We start from the raw sequence: 20,000 nt of genomic DNA on the forward strand, positions 1-20,000 counted from the left end.
AGCCGACAAAACAGAAGCAGAAGACGAAAAAGAGGAAGCAGTGGTGGGGGTCTTCTTCATAAAGGCAGGTAACGTCATCCTCCCCCTTTCCTCCCCTCTTTCGCTCAGCTGTTCCCTCTGCTTCTGGGCGCGTAGCTGGGCGATGTTGATGTGGTGAGACGGACACTTGTTCCTGAAGATGGGAACCAGTTTGAGGGCCGGGACCACCGGGGTTGGAGGGGGAGGAAGAGGGTGGAGGACAGAGGAAGAGGAAGAAGAGGAGGAGGAGAGGGATGAAGCTGGCTGGAAGAGAGAAGAGGAAGAGGAGAGGGATGAAGCTGGCTGAAAGAGAGAAGAGAAAGAGGAGAGGGATGAAGCCGGCTGGAAGAGAGAAGAGGAAGAGGAAGAGGAAGAGGAGAGGGATGAAGTAGGCTGGAAGAGAGAAGAGGAAGAGGAAGAGGAGAGGGATGAAGCTGTCTGGTAACCCGAAGAATCAGAAAAGGAAAAAGAAACGCGTGAGGAGGAAGAGGAGACTAATGAAGGCCGGTCTCCGTCGCCTCCGTAGCCTTGACTTTGCGTCAGTCGTCCCCCAAGTCCACACCCGTTACCCAGAATCCCCTGGGCCCCGTCCCGCTGGGAGAGAGGGGTCTGGGCCGGAGGCTGTGAGCCGAAGTAGGGCTTCAGCGGTCGGGGAACCGGAGGCAGCGTGGTGAGGACCGGCCGGACAGAGGAAGAGGTGCTCAAATTGATCTGATCCCCGCTCATCACCTGAAGAGGAAGAAGAACGTTAATCAGGGCCGAACCATACGAGGAAAATATGCGATAACGTTGTTAAATATCGCGATAACAATATCCGCGAAGGGCGATTAGGTGTGCAGCAAGCATAAACACAGACAAGACACATAAATACATACAAGTTCTACACACAGTCCAACTCAGTGGCCGTTTTACACGGAGGCCTAGGGTGGTCCGTGCCTTTTTATTACGATTTTACACGCGAGCGCCAAAAGCGGAACTAATGCAACGCTCTACACGGGAACGCTCTACACAGGTAAATTAGAGCGTCGCACCCAAAACACTGTAGCCACCAAGGGGGGTAAGCCTCTCCTCACAACGCGTAGCTCCTATGGCGCCATTCTGATGCTACCAAGCCATCACCTCCCGTTAGCATCCCATTGACTGCCATTCATTTTGACGTCACTTTGACAGAGAATAACTTTACATCTGAAGAGTTTAAAGACTCTATTTGTCCATTGTTTATTTCTAAAGAAAGACGACAATGTATAAAAGGCTCCATTACCTTGTACCTCACGTTATGGCTCCGTAGCAGACGTTTTTATAAAAATAGGCTAACGATTGGGTCATAACCACGAGACTTACTGTCTCATAGTAGAGGAATTACCGTATAGTACAGGAGAAGCTCTCAGGCAGTTTGGACTTCCATTAGCTGTTTAAGTTTAATTACTAATGTTAACTATCATTTTAGTGATCAATAATTAGCCTGTGTCTATGTTATCTCCTTACATATACCTACGCTCTCCGTCTCTGCTAGATTGGGAATGATTGAGATTTCTCTTGGCACAGCTACCAGAAGACTTCCAACTTTCAGACAGGTTGCTCACGTCACATCTACGTCTTCAAGCTCAGTTGGAGGCTGCTCAGTAACGCTCAGCCATCACCGGGAAAGATCTTCTAATATCCTTCACTGGTCTCCGTCCAGAGACACGGGATCTGCTGGTCCAGTTGATATATGTCTATGGTAGCAACGTGTGGTGCTGCTTCGGTGAATGAGAGCTCAGCAACTACTATTGGAGAGAGGAGCTACAATTTATCCTGTTGCAGGATTCAAAGGGTAACTTAGGTAAGCAAAGCGATTTCATCTCGTAAGTGACATGTTGTTCTTGCACATAACCGTGTTCCTTTTGTTCCTCATACATAAATCAAATCAAGTCTGTAGATGTCCGGTCTCGATGTGTTTAGAAACGTAACCATATCTAAGCAAACTCATCGAAGCAGAAGCGAATATCCAAATGTTAGGCTATCCTTGCTAGGTCTACACAATGCTGTGATGTTAACCACGCAACTTCATCCGTCTTGGCTGTTGCATTGCGATAACAAATACATTTGAGTAAAGTAATCAACAGGCTATCTGCCCGTGTTAAGTAGGGAGGGATGGTTAGGCAACGAAATGTAATGCATGCCCCTACGTTTTTTATTCTTCTAATAGTTATCATGAAACGAGGAAGGGACATAGCGTCCTTTTTTGCCCCAGCAAACAACAAAGTGAGAGAAACAAATCGAGGAGAGTTGAGGAGCAGGAAGAGGGAGAGCCAGCATGTGATGAAAGTGAGGGATCTGACACAGAGAGGGAGATTCCAGAGGGTGAGGAGGAGGATGAAGAGGGTGAGGAGGATGAAGAAGAGAGTGAGGAGGAAGAAAGCACACAAGGACAGAGAGAGGAACAGCCAGAGGGACAGCAAGTGGATTGTCCTTAAAATGGTGCTTTCTGCTGTAAATTCTTTTTTGTGTCGATATGGCTCTAATGTTTTTTTATTTAGTAAATACTTGGCCTACGTTTTGAAATACATGCAGATATACATGCATAAGTAAATACATGTTGTACTGTAGTTGTGCCCTATGTTTACTGTCCATCTTTCTACAGATATCAGCAAGTCCAAGAATGATGTACCGTACAGCCCAACTTGAAGATATTCCCAACCATTTTGATGGGGGACAGAAGACGGAGCTTCAGGCCAAACTGGTACACTACTCATCCATGGCTTGAGTATTCTGTCATGATGGACTCTACATGTTGCTATGAGTGTAGACGTTTTAGCACACCAAATGCCCCAGACACTGTTTTTGTTTCAAAACCTGCTTTTAGAAACTGGAAAAAAGCAACTATGAGAGATGCAGAGTTTTCAGTACATGCAAAGTCTGAACGACACAAGTGTGCAATGATAGCATGGAGGGATTATCAAAGAGCTGTTAAAACTGACGCAGCACTAACAGATCTCCTTGACAAAGAACACACTAAACAAGTACAAGAAAATCAGGCATACATTAAAACTAGAGATGCACCGATTACAACTTCCTAGGCCGATTCCGATTTCTGATTTTCTTTGAGTTAGACCAGCTGATACTGATTTCATTTTTTCTAACCACTTTACAGCACACACATTTATTTTCTATCTTTTCTTTAATAGAACATGTGTTGAACAGATAATGGATCACTATAAAATAGAACTATATAAATTACTCCTGGTGTGGGACATTCACACACATCTAAAGAGCAATGTTAGAACCATTTCCTTCTTTTCACATCAATATCAACTAAAGAAATGTGATTTAGGTTTTTGGTGTCGTCCCTCCACGCCCTACTTTCTCCTTGCAGGTGTTGCATATTGCAAACTTGTTATCTTCTGCACACACACTGAAGAATTCCCAAACAGCTGACATGTTGCAGGTTAATTCACCAGGTTCCTACATGTGGAGAATAGCGCGGACACGCACTTCACACCGCGAGCGGGTACGCGCCACACACGGCGGAGAAGTTGAGAGAAAGGAAAAAGAGAGCGTGCTGTGGCGTCCGTGCTGTGGCGTCCGTGCTGTGGCGTCCGTGTGTGCGTGCGTCCTTGAGAACTGTAACTGGTATAACTTATGTTGTCAGTTAATTGTAGCGTTGACCAGCATGAAATCACCATATGTCAGACTGACCTGCCGGTCGCCGGTCATGGCCGAGCACGTGAAAACCGGCCAATTCTGTTCACCGGCCGCTCTATCGGTGCATCTCTAATTAAAAAAGTTGGGGAAGTGTTGTTACTTGCAGCTACACAAAACATAGCACAAAGAGGACATAATGAATCTGAAGAGTCCACTAACTTTAGGGAAATTTTTAACACAGTTGCTAACCACGACCAACTTGTTAAGAGAAGATTAACTTTCATTCACAATGCAAAGAACACAAGCAAGACCATCTAGAAGGAGGTTTTGGGTTGTTTGGCAGACATGGTTCGGTCTGAAATCATAGAAGAAGTGAAGGAAAGTGAGGTTTATAGCATCATGGCAGATTAAACAAAGGATATTTCAAAAAAAGAACAGATGTCTTTCACACTCAGGTACTATTACAATAGGGCCATTAAGGAGAGTGTTCTCCATTTTGACTCTGCAGAGAGGATAAATGCAGCAGGGCTTAATGGAAAAATTGTGCACTTACTGGAACGTTATGGCCTGGACTACAAAAATAACCTCGTAGGCCAAGCGTACAATGGCGCTGCCGTTATGAGCGGTAAGCATTCAGGGGTTCAGGCAAGGATCAAAGAACAGGCTAAATTTGCTACTTAAATTTCCTTCTACATCCATTGTAGTGCACATTGTCTGAATTTAGTGTTAGTTGATGTAGTCAACAGTGTCCCAGAAACGGAGGACTTTTTTTCTTTGTTACAGGGTCTTTATATTTTTACTTCTTCCTCATATGTGCACCCAAAATGGCTGTCTCTCCAAAGAGAAATGTATGGCAGAACAAGAGGGCTGCAACGTTTAAGCGAAACTCGTTGGGCATGCCGATTTCTAGCCCTACGTAATATTATGGACACTCTACCTGCCCTTAAACGACTACTGCAAGAGATCGCTCAAGAAGGTCATGGTGAAAGAACTGTTGAGACCCGAGGTCTTCTGGCTCAAATTGACCTAGAATTTGTTGCGCATCTTGTTACTCTGCGTAAGTTGTAGAGATGCACCGATAGACCGGCCGGTGAACAGAATTGGCCGGTTTTCACGTGCTCGGCCATGACCGGCGACCGGCAGGTCAGTCTGACATATGGTGATTTCATGCTGGTCAACGCTCCAATTAACTGACAACATAAGTTATACCAGTTACAGTTCTCAAGGACGCACGCACACACGGACGCCACAGCACGGACGCCACAGCACGCTCTCTTTCTCCTTTCTCTCAACTTCTCCGCCGTGTGTGGCGCGTACCCGCTCGCGGTGTGAAGTGCGTGTCCGCGCTATTCTCCACATGTAGGAACCTGGTGAATTAACCTGCAACATGTCAGCTGTTTGGGAATTCTTCAGCGTGTGTGCAGAAGATAACAAGTTTACAATATGTAACACCTGCAAGGAGAAAGTAGGGCGTGGAGGGACGACACCAAAAACCTAAATCACATTTCTTTAGTTGATATTGGATGTGAAAAGAAGCAAATGGTTCTAACATTGCACTTTAGATGTGTGTGAATGTCCCACACCAGGAGTAATTTATATAGTTCTATTTTATAGTGATCCATTATCTGTTCAAAACATGTTCTATTAAAGAAAAGATAGAAAATAAATATGTGTGTGTGCTGTAAAGTGGTTAGAAAACATGAAATCAGAATCGGCTAAAATCGGAATCGGCTGGTCTAACTCAAAGAAAATCAGAAATCGGAATCGGCCAAGAAAGTTGTAATCGGTGCATCTCTAGTAAGTTGTTTGGGGAGACAAAGCTAACGTCTGACATGTTACAGTCTCAAACTGTTGAGACTGTTAGTAAATGCTTTAGTCCTGACACTGAAAGACCACAGGCAGGAGTCTTTCTTTGACAAGTTGTGGGATGAAGCATTGAATATTTGTGAGCAGTGTGATTCTGCAACAACGTCAGTGGCGAAAAGTCAGAAAATGCTGAGCTCTGGACTCAGTGGCTACTGCACACTAAGCACTGTTGGTCAGAGGGAGGTAGAACGTGACAAAGATACGTTTCGCACGTCATTTTTCTATCCTGTAATTCACTGGTTCTCAAGCTGTTTTCAATAATGTTCCCCCTTTGGACAGTTTTTTTAAGACACGTACCCCCTAACCAGCGCGAATAATTTTTGGTAGAAAAAAAAAAGTCTATATAAAGAGGAACAATACAGCGATGTCAGCGATAGATTTAGAGAGATTAGAACAGCCTTGGACCTGGAAAGCATTTAAATGCTGATGGAAAGAGGTGAAAAAACTTGGAAAAAGACGAAGAAGAAGGAAGTAAGGCAAGAATGGGTCGGAAATAGTAACAAATACTTCAAAAAAAGAGACACTAACTTCAAAAAAGTAATAAAAACTTTTAAAAAACACAGTAGAAAGAAGGAAGGCAACACTAGGGCGACAAAAGGGACAAAGCCAGTAGAAAAAAGAAAGGAAGAAAGTGAAGAATAGGTCAAAACAAACGACAAAACCTTCAAAAAAAGGAGACAAACTTCAAAAACAGCGTCAAAAACTTTGAAAAAAGCGGAAAAAAAGACAGTAGAAGTAACTCCAGCCTTGGAACTGAAACACATTTTGCAAAAAATGTCACGTACCCCCTGCAGTCCTCCAGAGTACCCCTAGGGGGACACGTACCCCCTGCAGTCCTCCAGAGTACCCCTAGGGGGACATGTACCCCCTGCAGTCCTCCAAAGTACCCCTAGGGAGACACGTACCCCCTGCAGTCCTCCAAAGTACCCCTAGGGGGACACGTACCCCCTGCAGTCCTCCAAAGTACCCCTAGGGAGACACGTACCCCCTGCAGTCCTCCAAAGTACCCCTAGGGGGGGCACGTACCCCCTGCAGTCCTCCAAAGTACCCCTAGGGAGACACGTACCCCCTGCAGTCCTCCAAAGTACCCCTAGGGAGACACATACCCCCATTTGAGAAACACTGCTGTAATTGACAGCATGCTCAATGGAGTTGAACAGACGTTTCTCCAATACCAGCTGTGAGCTCATGAGAAGCATACAGTCTCTCAGCCCCCACAGTGATGCCTTTTTAAAGGAGAGCCATGTCTTTTCATTTGGCCGTTTGTATAACGCAGACATTGATATTTAGGGCATGATGATGAGCCCCATGAGAAAATAATAATAATAATAATAATTTCTCTTTCAGCCCTTCTGATGGATACGAACCCTGCTGAACACTATAAATATTTTAGTTTCACTCTGTGAGCACTGAATCGATCCCTCTGGAAGTTTCTCCGTGCAGAGATGATTAAATACTTTTCGGCTGCTCCCTGGGAGTAACCAACCGGCTCCATCTCAGCGACGGAACAGACAGTTCAGACTCTCGTCTGTGGAGGAATACCTCAGGTGGATGAACACGTTTATTAAAACTAATAAAGACAATAGCTTCCAAAAAGATTAATTTAGTAACAATAGAGTTTAACCTGCATGTGTACATTTAGCCCGGTCTCACGGCAGTTTGTGTAAATGTGACGTTATTTTAATCTATTGACACGTGTTCACTGAGACTTTTTTGTTGGTTTTTACGTGGTGGCCAGCACCAAAATGTGAAGTAATGTGTTTCAATGGGAAGCATATTTCGTGGCCACAGCACGAAAATGGTAGGGAGGTTGGTCGAGGGGGTGGATGGGTCAAACATTACAGGACTGTCACCCAGGCGAGCGGGGATCGCGTCCCGCGTGTGGCGCTTTGTTTCCCGGGGATCGCGTGGCGTTTTGTCCAGCGTGTTATTGTGGCGCGTCCCCCGCCATCCCGTTACTGTGGCGCGTCCCCCGTCCCGGCCGTCTCCCGGCGCGTAAAGCGCCCTTTCCCCGTAGGGTTTTTGCTAAACCCAACCTCCGCCATCCCGTTATTGTGGCGCGTCCCCAGCGGGCCGCCTCGTGGGCGCCTCCTGGCTTATGGAGCTTCCTTTTCGGCCGTCTCCCGGCGTCCTTTCCCCGAGAAAATAACGTGACATTCACACGTAAAAAACGAGAAAAACGTCTCCGTGAACACGTATCAATAGATTAAGAATAACGTGACATTTACACAAACTGCCGTGAGACCGGGTTGGTACATTTCAAGAATTCACTTCTGTTTGTCAGAAATTATAATAAAAACGTTGTGAAAATGTTGAAATGCTTCACAAGGTTTCGTGACATGATGATGAATAATATTCAGCCTGCTTCAATAGAACAAGAACCACTTCCACACATCTGTTATGTATCTATAACTCTGGACAACATTTCCTTCCCCTTCCTGCTGACGTCTCACGACGCTCAGAGGGAACTTTCTCTCTCCACCGCTCTCTCTCTTCAGAGTCTCACCTTTACGGTCGTAAAACTGTCCGTGAAGGTTTTACAGGGTGGGAAATGTTAGGATAATTGCTTTTCCTTCAACGTCCTCCACACGCTCACATAAAATAACCTGTGTGTGTGTGTGTGTGTGTGTGTGTGTGTGTGTGTAGGTGTGTGAAAGTGTGTGTGTGTGTGTGTGTGTGTGTGTGTGTGTAATGGTGTGTGTGTGTAATGGTGTGTGTGTGTAGGTGTGGTTGTAGGTGTGTGTAGGTGTTTGTGTGTGTGTATGTGTGTATTGGTGTGTAATGGTGTGTGTGTAGGAGTGTGTAGGTGTGTTTGTGTGTGTAAGTGTGTAATGGTGTGTGTGCAGGTGTGTGTGTGTGTGTGTGTGTGTGTGTGTGTGTGTGTGTGTGTGTGTGTGTGTGTAATGGTGTGTGTGTAGGTGTGTGTGTGTGTGTGTGTAATGGTGTGTGTGTGTGTGTGTGTGTGTGTGTGTGTGTGTGTGTATAGATGTGTAGGTGTGTGTGTGTGTGTGTGTGTGTGTGTGTGTGTAATGGTGTGTGTGTGTGTGTGTGTGTGTGTGTGTGTGTGTGTGTGTGTGTGTGTGTGTGTGTAATGGTGTGTAATGGTGTGTGTGTAGGAGTGTGTAGGTGTGTTTGTGTGTGTAAGTGTGTAATGGTGTGTGTGCAGGTGTGTGTGTGTGTGTGTGTGTGTGTGTAATGGTGTGTGTAAGTGTGTAATGGTGTGTGTGTGTGTGTGTGTGTGTGTGTGTGTAATGGTGTGTGTAGGTGTGTGTAGGTGTGTGTGTAGGTGTGTGTGTGTGTGTGTGTGTGTGTGTGTGTGTGTGTGTGTGTGTGTGTAAGTGTGTGTAGGTGTGTGTAGGTGTGTGTGTGTGTGTGTGTGTGTGTGTGTGTAGATGTGTAGGTGTGTGTGTGTGTGTGTGTGTGTGTGTGTGTGTAATGGTGTGTGTGTGTAGGTGTGTGTGTGTGTGTGTGTGTGTGTGTGTAGGTGTGTGTGTGTGTGTGTGTGTGTGTGTGTGTGTGTGTGTGTAGATGTGTAGGTGTGTGTGTGTGTGTGTGTGTGTGTGTGTGTGTGTAATGGTGTGTGTGTGTAGGTGTGTGTGTGTGTGTGTGTGTGTGTGTGTAGGTGTGTGTGTGTGTGTGTGTGTGTGTGTGTGTGTGTGTGTGTGTGTAATGGTGTGTGTGTGTGTGTGTGTGTGTGTGTGTGTAATGGTGTGTGTAAGTGTGTAATGGTGTGTGTGTGTGTGTGTGTGTGTGTGTGTGTGTGTGTGTGTGTGTGTGTCTGTCTGTCTCTCTGTGTGGTGCGTACCTGCACCGTTGCAGCCATGCTCAGGCTGGCTGTGGGGTAACGGGGTTTTCCGGTCAGACGTGCAGGAAAGCCGCAGACACTCTGCAGCCGGTCCCTGATGTGGGACAGGAAGGGGCCCAGCGCCCCCTGCAGGTCGACCCGGGGGCAGCGCTGCACCGGCTGCAGGCGGACACAGCTCAGAGGGTAGCTGCTCAGAGGCACCGTTAAAGGAACATTCTGCAGGGGCTTTGTCAAAATGAACGCAATCATAACAAGTTAACGCAAATCCCTTTTTACGTCAAATGATAATTTTGTTTCAATAAAATTGGCTGTTTTGGAAGAAAGAAATAACGAAAGTAACAGCAAACTAGCTTTAAAAAGTGTGGTGTGTGTGTGTAGAGGCGTTAAAGTAGGAAGAAGCTTTATTTATTAATTGAAGTGTTGGCGTGTCTGTAGAGGTGAGACTCGTGGGTAACCAGAGAACCCATTCTCACTAGGGATGCACTGAATCCAGATTTTTGGGGTTCAGCCGAATACTGAATCCCCTGGTTGAGATTCTGCTGAATCCTCGTCCCATCCTCAGTCCATGAACACAGTAAACTCATTAATGAAGTAACCAGTGACTGTCCTTCCTTTGCCGTAACTGAAGTTGCTGCATTCTAGCTGCTGTCTGTAGATTCCTTCATGCACAACTCGTATTCTTCCAGATGTTTCCTACGAGATGTTGTAACAGCGGTGATGTTGTGTATAGTTTAGGGTCCTCGCCACCACCAGACTAATCAGCATTGCAGATTGAACATGTAGCTGGACTTGAATGGCCTTCTTTTGACTGAAAGTACTGCCAAACTACACTTTTTCTGCTCACCAGTTCCATTTTCACTTCCTCACAGCCTACTGCATTGAACGCTCCACCTACGTAAACACCTTCCTGTAATCAACGGCGCCGTCATCACGGCGACCAGCGTAGCGCGCGGAGTGCAAGCGTAGGGTTCGGTTCGGCAGAAACCCAACCCCGTCAAAAAGCCCAATATTCAGCCGAATCCGAAGCTGAATCCTGGATTGGGTGCATCCCTGGTTTTCACTCAGATATCTGGAGGTCAAGGGACCCTTTATGAAAAGCTTTTGTAAAAAATTAAGTTAAAAAATGTGCGACTCATTCGTGATTAATCACAAGTTAACTATAGACAATCATGCGATTAATGGCGATTACATTTTTTAATCCATTGACGGCCCTAGTTTTTATAAATCATGTAACTGTTCATCATGAGTGGACTGATTACTGCCTACACAGAGCCCTAACCCTTATTTATATTTTCATATATTGATATTTAAGACCAAGAATGTCTTGTTTGTTTCCTTTCTTCTTGTCTTTTAATGCTGTCTTCACTGAAGACTATTATCTTTTAAATAAGAGACAAATGAATGCCTAAAAAGAAGTGAGACATACTGGGAAATAAGTTGTTATTTTGCATGAGAGAGAATATTTGTCTTCATATTTTCAGCCACAAATTGACTGAAATTAGCTTTTCGGTTCCGACTGTCATAATCAAAAGCAAGATGGGCGGTCAGAGGAACTTAATAATCCCCAAATTGGTCGAGTCAGAACAGGAACGTTACGTTCTAGGAACTGCAAAAATCCCTCCGGTCGGATAGAGGCTCATGGTGCGTTCAGTTTCACCTCGTAAAACTCTTCCTGCTGATTCCTTACATCTGTGTCTACTTTTATCTTCATAAAAGCTACGTTTTTATGGTTCGGCAGCTTATAAAAATGTAAGTTATAGGTTCTTTACGCAGATGTTAGTTGAACAATGACCAGATATTGTACGTTTGATTCGCCAGGTTTCATGTGAAGGTGTTTAATTAATCCAGTTAAATTCATTATGAACGTTTTTTTTTTAGGATACGTGAAGAGTCTCTGGCCCACCAGTTTGAAGTAGACGCTGCAGTACACCGCCTGTTCTTCTGCAAGCTCAGGGAGTCTGTAACCATACTGGACACACACACACACACACACACACACACACACACACACAGACACACACACACACACACACACACACACACACACCTTGGTTTGAAAAATACATCTGGGAAATGAAAGGCTTACTATTTTATTATTGTAGCCAGAAATCTGTGTGTGTGTGTGTGTGTGTGTGTGTGTGTGTGTGTGTGTGTGTGTGTGTGTGTGTGTGTACCAGGCGGTTCCAGTGGTTCTGCAGGTCTCTGTAGGTCCTGAATGGTCCGTCTCTGGGCAGCTGACGGGTGATGGTGATAATCTGACCTTTCTTCATGCTAAACACACACACACACACACACACACACACACACACACACACACACACACACGCACGTTTTACATAAAACATTAAAGAGCAGTTATAAACAAATAAAAACATGTGTTAAAAGGAATATAAAAACAGCTAAAATAGAATAAGACAGATATGAAATACAAGGATAAGTTACAGAGCAGTGTCTTCAGCCTTGATTTAAAATAACTGAGTTGCAGCAGACCTGCAGTTTTCTGGGACTTTGTTCCAGATATGTGGTGCGTAAAAACTGAACGCTGCTTCTCGATGATTAGTTCTGACTCTGGGGACAAATAAACTCTGAATACAGAAGCAGAGGTAGAGGCTCCAGCTGACTGTCTGTGTCTAAAGGAGCTGCAGCTCCACCTGCTGCTCACAGCCAGCATAACACCACCTGCCTCGTGTACATCACTCTGAGAAAGAGTCAAGTCAAGTTCATTTCAGCCATAAAAAGGGAAATTACAGTGCTCATACCGCCTTGATGCCCATAAAAAGATAGAGCATAAATATAATACATAAATACAGTACAGAAATTATAAAAATGTACGTTTAAAGTGCTTGTTGTGCTGTCTGATAGTCTGAGGTATAAAAGGGTTCTGGAGCTCCAACCCCGAAGGTTTTCTCAAAAGCCACGAATCTTTAACCCTCCTGTTGTCCTGGGGTCAAATTTGACAAAAAAAACAAACATCAAAAACATCAGAAAAAGCGACAAAGAACTTGTTAAAAAATTTACAAAAAAATAATTTAAAAAAACGCCAAAAAAGTGACAAAAAAATGTGAATAAAATCGACTAAAACGTCGAGAAAAGTGTAGAAAAAGAACAACAACATGGTGAAATTTCGACCCAGAAAAAAACAAAGTCGCAGGTCGACGGGAAGACAAGACGAGGGTTAAGGGCCGACTTTCCTGTCTTTCAGAGGCATCGGCAGGCTCCGTTTTTAAGCTAGAGTCAAGCTAGATATGTGCATAATATGGAACTAAATAATGCTCCAAAGTTTTTGGGGGAGGGAAGGGGTCCCCTGACCTCTTACCTCCAGATCTCTGAGTGGAAATGGCTCTCTGGTTACCCACGAGTCTCACCTCTACAGACACGCCGACTTCATGCAGTTTTTCCTCGGATACTTTCATGTTTTCCCAAAATGACGTGCAGATTTTTAAGCTTTTCTATCATCACATTGCTTGAAAAATAGTGCAAATACCTGCCTAAGTGTGTGTGAACTCTGCAAAGGGCTTTTTAATTTGTAGAAAAATCTGGCTGATCTGTCTTATCAACCACAATAACTGAAATCCAGTGTTGTGCCTGAATGCATTCATTGAACGATAGTTCATGAACTCGTTCATATTTTGGGCGAAAGTGAGCTGAACGTGCTGCATTACTGCCTGATGAACGTTACTCTGAACTCGTTCATTCTGGTGTCTGTGAACGGCACGCTCTCTCAGTTTGACTTGGTTCAACAGGGTGCCAGATTTCTATAGAGCCTTCCAGGCGAAAACCCGCCTAAAACACGCCGTAAACAGAAAAAACACCCAATCTGGCAACACCAGCCACCAGCCACGGCCGCAATGCCGCATGTGTCATTAAAACCAGTGTTTGGAATAACGCCGTTTAAAAGAACGGCGTTAGGTAACGACGTTATTTTTTCAGTATCGGGGTAATCTAACTAATTACTTTTCCCGTCGTTACAACGGCGTTAACGTTACTGGACGTTAAATGCGGTGCGTTACTATGCATTGATTGAATAAACTGTGTAATCCGAACGCACCCCTGGCTCACAGCTAGTGAGGAGGTGGGTTAATAACGAGGTAAGCGATTATGATTGGCTAAGGCAGAGTCATGTTTCATGGTAGCCAATCAGAGCCAGTGTTTTTAAACACATGCCAGCACACGCGCCACACACACACACACACACACACACACACACACACACACACACACACACACACACAACAGCTAAACAGAGATTCGATGAAGCAGCAGAGATGGCGAGTCAGGAGCAATCCGATGAAAAGTTGGCGTTTTCAAGGTGGAGATATAAGCACTACTTCAAATTCATTGTGGTCAAAGGCGAGAACGTGCACGTAATGAGTACATTATGTCCAGGAGCGAAGACTTAGTCGACATCCGTTGTAAGCAACTCTAATTTAACGAAGCATCTCACAACGACACACGCATCTACAAAGCTAGTGGCCAAAACCAGCGATACCTCCACCAGAGGATAGCTCGCCATCCACTAGCAAAGGAGGACTCGGAGCAAAGTCCTCCAAGCAGCAGAAGATAGATCTCTCTGCCTCACAACTAAAAAACTGCTCAAAAAAATCCAAATTCTTTGACATATAGCAACTTTTTTTTTTTTAACAGTAACGCAAATAGTTACTTTCCCTGGTAACAAGTTACTTTTATTATAGAGTAATTCAGTTACTAACTCAGTTACTTTTTGGAACAAGTAGTGAGTAACTATAACTAATTACTTTTTTTAAAGTAACGTTCCCAACACTGATTAAAACAAAAAGCAGCATGGAGGCGTGGTATGATCATTTAAATGAGTTTTAGGACAAGGTCGGTGAGGATGGGAAACATCTTACATTTCTGTGCAAACTTTGCCCGCCGGCTTTCAAAAAGAAAATCCGTACTTCAGTCCCATCCACAGCAGACCTGAAACGGCACGCTGAGCTGAAGCACCCGGCTAGCCAAGCAAATAAATCTGACGCATCGTTTCAGTGTTAAAACTGATAAAATAATCGCTGTCTGTGGTTCTATATGGGCTGTGGCAATAATTTAGAAAAAGAATAGCTTGTAGCAACATACGGAAAAAAAGAACTATGAACTAGTTCATTTTTGGAACTGTGAACTTAGTTCAAAATGTTGAAGTATGAACTATGAACTGAACTAGTTCATTTATTCATTTGACAGGGACGATGCAAACAGACATAGTGACAAAAACAAAGGTTGTCATTGAAGTGCTGCATAAAAAGTTTATAGCAAATCCTAATTTTCAACTCCAGTCCCTGGTTGGGCTTTTATACAAAATAAAATGTACATACTTAACTATTTCAATTCAAAAAAATCAAAACATGACATATAAACAACTCCAGTCCTAATAAATAGAATAATAAACATAGGATAAAAACATGCATATCAAATACAAATCTGACCTACTTACAATAATTAAAAATGAGTACACTTTTGGTTTGTTGAAGGTAAACACTCTAAAGTCAGTTATAGTCTTGATGTCAGATCGTAATGAGTTCCAGAGTTTAGCTCTCTTCACAGAGAAGGTCGTCTGACCTAAGCTGAGGCCTGTACTACGAATCCAGATCAACATGTCCTGGATTTCTTTCAGTGATCCGGCTTCACCTAACCTAACAACCGCGGTCCCGCATAACCTGTATCACGACGCTGGTTATCAACTAGTTAAATTCACAGTTCACATAAAAGAGGCGGTGTTTGCGCACCACGACCAATCGCAAACATCTACCACTACCATATTTTACATAAGAAGAGCAAACTATAATTCTACATAAATATGAAGAACACAGACACGGTTTTACAGGCAAAACGCAGGAAGGAAAGCTGGCATAAAGAGCCGACGCTGTTTTGCGTAAATCACAATGTTTAGCTTATCAATATCCAGTGGTGTAGTCTACGTGATAGTAAGCTCCAGGATTTCCATATACTCACTTAAAAATGCCCAATGACACGTAACAACATACTTTCCATTATATGTTTGATATATTTGGAATTGTCATCTGTGCTTTATTCTTCACATAGGCTCAATGGAGGTATTTCACCATAAATTGGTGCATAAAAGTGTATCGGAATGCAGGAAATGAAGTCGTTGATGCTTAAAACTTCCCTGGGGGAGGACACCCAGACCCCCCCACTATGATATGCCCCCCTCCTCCCCCAAAGGCAGATTCTGGCCAATATACAGTACAGTACACCCACTACAATACATTAGACTAAACTGGTCACTTCCCCATCAGTCAGGCACAAGATCTGACCATATATAATTACACTTTTGCTTTCCATAAACTGTCGTTGCTTTAGGCTTTTATTTCAGTTGCAACCCCAGCAGTGGTGCGCGATCGTGAGAGAAAATAAAAAAAAACATAAAAACATAATTTAAACCGATGTGCGCATTGGCAACACACGGCTAAAGAAGCCAACAAATAGCCTATAAGTAATTCGCTCCGCTGAAAATCTATATCTTTCATAAATATACCCATCAGGGAATGTTAACGGGGTTGTCGGTCTCTAAATGTTTTAACTTTTATGAGCGCACCTCTCTCTCTCCGCCCGCCCACCGAGCTCCAGCTGATCTTCTAAGAACGGTGACGCCGTTATCAGTCGAGTATTGATTGGTCAGTGGGCGGTGCTTTTATACCGGTTGATCTCTGATCTCCAACTTAACCTGCTCCCAACCAGGTTAGGCGTTCAGCATAAGTTACCACGGCGATTGAACCCGAACACAAGTGATCCACCTTCGTAGTACAGAAAACCCTGGGTTGAGCCTGAAGTTAGCTCGTTAACGCCAAATCTCGCTTCGTAGTACAGGCCTCTGGTCCTGCAGTACGGTATTTTGCAGTCATGATTTGAGGAACTTCTAGTGACTCTAGTGCTGCTCAGTCTCTCAACAAATGAACTACAGCCTGGTTCCCACGGCAGGATAATTAGGCCGATTTTAGCCCCGATTCCCCCCTTCTGACAATCTTAAGGATGCTCCGATTATGGTAAAATAATCTGATCAGATATTCCTGCCGTGTGTGGTGTGTTAAGACTGCTCTCGTCTGCTCGGAAGGACGTCGGGACCGCTCCCATCTGAAGTCGGGGATATCCAACATGTTGGATTGTTGTGGCCCGATTTCTCCTGATGTGTGGTGTCCCCCCGGGGACAAACGAGCACGCAGCCTGTGGACTGTGGCGTGTAGCCAATCAGAAAGAGAGGTGACGAGGCGGCGAGGAAAGCACCGGGAAACAACATCAAAACAGCCGGCGGCACGGCGCACCAGAAAGTCCGGTGGAAAAAACAACAACTCACCTCCATATCATGATATAGCAAGTATAGTCCATGCTCGCGTTGTCTCCACTTCTTTGACCGTCGCCTTTTCTTTTGATAACGGTTTTTTTTTTCGGTTAAAAACAAACTACAAACTATCGCCACTGCATCCTCTTCGTCCGCCATGATTGTTTACTCTGAAGTCACGTTTGATCTCGAGGGATTTAGAGAGATTTCCCGTCTGACCTGGGAATGCTCGGGAGTGAAATCGGTTCATGTGATCGTTGATTTTGCCGTGTGCTGCGCACCACACGCTGTACGACCAAAACTGTTACCGTGGATTTCCACAGGATGCAGAACGTCTGCAGACCGGCTCCGCTGCGGAACGGCTGCGTGCTCCGCCGTCCGTCAATACCCAGCAGGTCCGGATTTGTTGCGTAACGGCTGCGGCCAGCCAATCACGAGATCTCGCGAATTGACGTATGTTCGCGCGATATAACAGGATGTAGTTTCTATAAACAGAACCACAAAACCAACAAGTTAGTTTCCATCCAGAGGAGTAGAGGGGAAACTACTCTGAGCTGTGTTTTCAAGGTGTAGTGCAGGGAAATATGATCCGCCGTGAGCACGCTGGATTTTATTTTGAAAAGTAACCAGATTTTTATTTTGTTTCTGTGCTCAACTTCCTGTCCCACACTATCTGAATTGTGCTGAATTGCTGCGGAGCTCTCCGGCGTCCGTCAAAAATAGAAGCTCTGCGTATCTGCTCCGGAGGGCTGGGACCACCGGCGCTGGGACGGAGTCGGGACGCAGACGTTCTGCAGTCAGTGGAAACACACACACTGACTTTAATGGAAACCTAATGACTCCGCCGACGTTCCAGAGACGTTCCGCATCCAGTGGAAATTGCCGGTTAGACCGTGATTTTTTATCGCCGTGTGTGGGGTCTCTCAGGATTGGAAAATCGGCCGACAATTTTAAAATCGTCCCGTGTGAACCAGGCTTTAGTGGCTTAGGTGCTAAATGATTAATGCACTTATGAATTAATTTAAGGAAGCAACAATTGCTAAAGCTCTCAAAATTCATTAAATTATATTTCTTAATGATGGTACAATGATGGTAACGTGTTGGCTTTTTATCCATGATTTTTATAGCTCTGTTGTATATATTTGGTTGCAGTGGGAGCGGCTTGTGCCCATGCTGTCATGCAGTACGATATATGAGTAAAAATCATAGCATGCATGTATAGCAGGGCTGCCTGTTTTGGGATGTAAATGTAGAAAGTGCTGCTGAAATCCCCTGTGTGGGTGTTCAGAGGCTTTAAAACCCTCTCTGGTGCTGTGTGCGTTGTGTCCAGCAGGCGGCGCTGTCCTACCTGGGCAGGACGTGACACCAGATGGCTGATCCGGTGGAGGAGGGGTCGAGGACGAAGTGAGGATCGCTGCAGAACCGCCTCAAAACTAACGGAGGGAGGTCAAAGTCCTCCAGCTGCAACAAACACACACACACCATCCTGGTTCAACACACACATTTCTTATTTCATAGCTGTTTTTCCTACGTTATCCTGATTAACTGCAGCCTGCAGACACACTTGATATTACATTTACTTCTCTCAGGTTGTGTTCTTTTTCATATTGTTTGTTTGTTTGTTACGTAGCAGGAAGTGTCAAAAACGTGACAAATTAAAATGAAATTTGGTGAAAAGTTCAAAGGTAGATGAAGGTTTTTTTTTGTGTTCTCTCACTGTGGTTGGTGGCAGTCTGACTGTGTTGGCTACGATACTGATGCAAAGTTGGCCCTCGCTGGTGCTCAGCTCCATGCCTGACACACACACACACACACACACACACACACACATAGACAGACACACACACACACACACACACATAGACACACACACACACACACACACACATAGACACACACACACACACACACACACACACACACATAGACACACACACACACACACACACACACATAGACACACACACACACACACACACACACACACACACACACATAGACACACACACAGACAGACACACACACACACATAGACACACACAAACACACACACATAGACACACACACACACACACACACACATAGACACACACACACACAGACACACACACCCACACACACACACATATAGACACACACACACAGACACACACACACACACACACACACACAAACAGACACACACATATAGACACACACACACACAGACACAGACAGACACACACACACACAAACAGACACACACACACACACACACACACATATAGACACACACACACACACACACACAGACACACACACACACACACACAGACACACACACACACACACATATAGACACACACACACAGACAGACACACACACACACACACACACAAACAGACACACACACAGACACAAACAGACACACACACACACATATAGACACAGAAAGACACACACACACACACACACACACATATATAGGCACACACACACACACACAGACAGACACACACACTCACACACACACACACACATATAGACACAGAAAGACAGACACACACACACACACACACAGACAGACAGACAGACACACACAGACAGACACACACACACACACACACACACAGACAGACAGACAGAGACACAAACACACACATACACATACACATACACATACACACAGACACACACACAGACACACACAAGTTCAAATCAAGCACTGCATCATGTTTGATAAAAAAAATAACACTGTATCATTGAGTTTAATGCACACTTATATTCCACTATTATTATTCTGAATATGACAATATTCACAATTTGATACGGGTCATGTAAACAGCATTTTCTGTTTCGATATTCAGATTAAGGCATATTTCCCGATGTAACATTTTGTGATTAAGACGTGTGATATTCTGGTATTCTTCAGGTTTTAGAAGCATCTTTGGACATGTATACAGCACTGAAGCTGCGTCTCAATCTGGGTATTTTTATACTGCAGTTAGTGACAGTTTACGGCCTCTTGTCTGTTGACGGCGTACGGTTAGCTCTGTGTGTTTCTATGGTTACTGTACATAAACCAACCAGCCGACAGTTTGCAGGGCTGTGGTAGAGCTTGCACGGTCAAACAAAAACGTCAAAATAAAGCGACAAAAAGTCAAACTTAACATGTTTATCTACACGAGAGGAAACTTTCGGTGCTCATGCAAACAAATGTCAAAAAACTATTTGAAATTTTGAAAAGAACCCCCCGAAAAAAGCGACCAAACTGTCTAAATGCAAACGGGATTATAAGTGAAATATTCCCTTTGATTAGCCATGTAAACTAGCCTAGAAATCTAGACCACCCTAGCAGCAGCAAATGTAATTTGCAGCCAGGGTCAGTCTAGCAATTC

General features: G+C 44.4%; 1 protein-coding gene across 2 annotated transcripts in view; it reads right to left on the bottom strand.

Annotated features, from left to right (window-relative positions):
• LOC116056495 (mucin-5AC) overlaps positions 1–20,000 on the bottom strand; it is a 41,707-nt gene that overhangs the window by 8,383 nt on the left and 13,324 nt on the right. For both annotated transcript variants that reach the window (XM_035998285.1, XM_031308620.2), the window contains 6 exons: positions 18,340–18,416; positions 17,971–18,083; positions 11,488–11,584; positions 11,197–11,282; positions 9,314–9,500; positions 1–747 (listed from right to left, as the gene is read on the bottom strand). The exon at positions 1–747 is cut by the window's left edge and continues 324 nt beyond it. In XM_035998285.1, coding sequence (XP_035854178.1) covers positions 1–747; positions 9,314–9,500; positions 11,197–11,282; positions 11,488–11,584; positions 17,971–18,083; positions 18,340–18,416 — 1,307 coding nt within the window. The remainder of the gene's footprint in view (positions 748–9,313; positions 9,501–11,196; positions 11,283–11,487; positions 11,585–17,970; positions 18,084–18,339; positions 18,417–20,000) is intronic.

The sequence above is a fragment of the Sander lucioperca genome, chromosome 23, assembly GCF_008315115.2.
Source record: "Sander lucioperca isolate FBNREF2018 chromosome 23, SLUC_FBN_1.2, whole genome shotgun sequence".
NCBI lineage: Eukaryota > Metazoa > Chordata > Actinopteri > Perciformes > Percidae > Sander > Sander lucioperca.